Source organism: Salvia hispanica, chromosome 2, assembly GCF_029641045.1.
Source record: "Salvia hispanica isolate PSC_SH4W2 chromosome 2, Shi_PSC_v1, whole genome shotgun sequence".
Taxonomy (NCBI): Eukaryota; Viridiplantae; Streptophyta; class Magnoliopsida; order Lamiales; family Lamiaceae; genus Salvia; species Salvia hispanica.
This window is the reverse complement of record NC_142693.1, coordinates 58526824-58530308: the sequence shown is the minus strand read 5'-3', so window position 1 is coordinate 58530308 and position 3485 is coordinate 58526824. Positions and strand designations below refer to the sequence as shown.

At 42.5% G+C, this 3485-nt stretch overlaps 1 protein-coding gene across 1 annotated transcript; it reads left to right on the top strand.

The window, feature by feature from the left end:
- Positions 1-490: 490 nt before the first annotated feature.
- LOC125201982 (uncharacterized) lies at positions 491-2971 on the top strand. The gene has a single exon (XM_048100294.2). It carries the CDS (start codon positions 544-546, stop codon positions 2647-2649), a length of 2106 nt encoding a protein of 701 aa, XP_047956251.2. The 5' UTR covers positions 491-543; the 3' UTR covers positions 2650-2971.
- Positions 2972-3485: the final 514 nt, after the last annotated feature.

The window sequence follows — 3485 nt, the reverse complement described above, 5'->3', positions numbered from 1 at the left end:
TGTATAATTCTTTTGTTTATTACGTCGTTCATAAAAAGTTTGAAATGGTGCATAAGTTTGACATGGTGCAGGAATAATTTATGTATGTTTTTTAATTTAAAATTGTGCGAATGCTAGACTTTTTCACCACATATTAATAAAATGTAGTTTAATTATCATGCGAGCCACTAATATCAACTTCGCCCACGATGTATTCAAATTTTGTGCTGTTTAAATGTCATTTTCAATTTGTTTTAACATCAAGAATAATATGTCCATAGACATCAACAAAAACAAATTATATATAGCTATTTTAAAACTATTTCTAGCGTTGAATGAGATGATGAGGTATATTATTTGTTTCTAATTAAATGACTAGTTCTTACCGGCAATCCATAGGTATCTACCAACTCTTAATAAAATAATTGCAATTCAATTGCAAATAGCAGAATCATTCAATAAATTGTAGAGAAGAATGGCTATATAATGCTATAAGTTGCACTAATGAAAATCAGAAAACAAAAAAAATCCATCTCCACAACTACAAGTCTTTCATTAGCAACCATGAAGAGCTTCATGGAACCCCGACTGTGGGTTCTGGTGGCTCTGGTAACCACCTTCGCTGCCACGGCAAATGCCGACTCCACGTGGAAGCCCGACTTGCCACTGCCACATCTTCCTTATATTTACAGCTCACCACCGCCACCACCTTACAAGTATGAATCTCCTCCTCCACCGCCTTACAAGTACAAATCACCACCACCGCCACCTTACAAATATGAGTCGCCTCCACCACTACCTTATAAATATAAGTCGCCACCTCCTCCACCCTACAAGTATGAGTCTTCACCACCACCACCTTACAAATACGAGTCGCCTCCACCACCGCCTTATAAGTATAAATCGCCACCGCCTCCACCCTACAAGTATGAGTCTCCACCACCACCACCATACAAGTACAAGTCACCTCCACCACCACCATACAAATATGAATCTCCACCACCACCACCTTATAAGTATGAATCACCCCCACCACCACCATACAAATATAAGTCACCACCACCTCCTCCCTATGTGTACAAGTCACCCCCGCCACCGCCATACAAGTACGAATCACCTCCACCACCTCCTTACAAGTATGAGTCTCCACCACCACCACCATACAAGTACAAGTCACCTCCTCCACCGCCATACAAATATGAATCTCCCCCGCCTCCACCATACAAGTACGAATCACCTCCACCACCACCCTACAAATACAAATCTCCACCACCGCCGCCTTATAAGTATGAATCACCTCCACCTCCGCCGTACAAATATGAGTCTCCCCCACCACCACCTTACAAGTACAAGTCACCTCCACCACCACCATACAAATATGAATCTCCACCACCACCACCATACAAGTATGAATCACCACCACCACCACCATACAAATATAAGTCACCACCACCTCCTCCTTATGTGTACAAATCTCCCCCACCACCACCTTACAAGTACGAATCACCTCCGCCACCACCCTACAAATACAAGTCTCCACCACCACCTGCTTACAAGTACAAGTCACCTCCACCACCGCCATACAAATACGAATCTCCACCACCACCGCCATATAAGTATGAATCACCTCCACCTCCACCCTACAAGTACAAGTCTCCACCACCACCGCCATATAAGTATGAATCACCTCCACCTCCACCCTACAAGTACAAGTCTCCACCACCACATCCTTACAAGTACGAGTCACCTCCACCACCGCCATACAAATACGAATCTCCACCACCACCTCCATATGTTTACAAGTCTCCACCACCACCGCCCTACAAGTATGAATCGCCTCCACCTCCACCCTACAAGTACGAGTCTCCTCCACCACCACCATACAAGTACAAGTCACCTCCACCACCACCATACAAATACGAATCTCCACCACCACCTCCATATGTTTACAAGTCTCCACCTCCACCGCCCTACAAGTATGAATCACCTCCTCCTCCACCCTACAAGTACAAGTCTCCACCACCACCATACAAGTACGAGTCGCCTCCACCACCACCATACAAATACGAATCTCCACCACCACCTCCATATGTTTACAAGTCTCCACCACCACCCCCTTACAAGTATGAATCACCTCCACCACCGCCATACAAATATGAGTCACCACCGCCTCCTCCTTATGTGTACAAGTCTCCCCCACCACCACCTTACAAATATGAGTCACCACCACCTCCTCCTTATGTGTACAAGTCTCCCCCACCACCACCTTACAAATATGAATCACCACCACCACCACCCTACAAATACGAGTCACCACCACCACCACCGTACGTCTACAAGTCTCCACCACCACCACCACCTTACAAGTATGAGTCACCACCTCCTCCTCCATATCTATACAAATCCCCACCACCACCGCCTTACAAATACGAATCACCTCCACCTCCACCTTACAAGTATGAGTCACCTCCACCACCACCCTACAAATACAAGTCACCTCCACCTCCTCCTTATGTTTACAAATCTCCACCACCGCCACCATACAAATATGAGTCACCACCACCTCTTCCTTACAAATATAAATCTTCACCAACACCACCTCAGAAGGATGACTGTCCACCACCATCATACCAGTACAAATCTCCACCACCTCCACCACACAAGTACTAATCACCCTACACTCCCCATCTCCCCATCCACCGTGATCCAGTTTGTTATTATATCCCTTCACCTCCTTCAGATTATTTATTTACCAAAACCACCATCATTATCACATTCAAACAAACCGTGGTTCTTTTTCTGGTTGCTTCATTCATATTGCGTAAATAAAGGCCTCGCCTCTCTTCTAGTATCCATAATGTTCAGTGTCCTGTCAAGGAGTTGCGGACAAGAAAGAGTGGATGATCGATGCTTGCAATCTTTTTCTTTGATCGTAATTGTAACTTATGTTTGTCAATGTACTTTATATAATTAATGGATTTTTTTATATCAACGTCTTCTCTGAACTTATTGGATTCTGACAAACTAAGACTCATGATCAACAAACCAATTAGTCGGATCCGTATTAAGGGTTTACAAACTGATTTTATTTATAATTATCATTATATACTAATCACATTTTTATCGCATATCTGGAGGAGCCTTTTTCAAGTAACAAAGTCAAATTTGATGAAAGTTATTTGTAACTAATCATTAAGACAACGTGATTCTGTAATTTTTCGCAACACAAGATTGTTTTACATCTCTGTGAGGTGAAATGAGTCTTGTGGATGTATAAGATGTTTCTTTTTGTTTTGTTCATTTACATGATTTTATTTATTTAGCTATAGTTACCTGATATGAGTCTTGTGAATTTGCAAAAGTCAACTGTAAACTTTTAAAACAATTTGTTGGGATCGTATGTCCGGTCAAAGGTTTTTGACCAATAATAAATTTAACGAGACATTTAATTTTGTGAAATTAAATTATATAGCATCGATCTACGTTCGGAGTAGATGATCATGGCA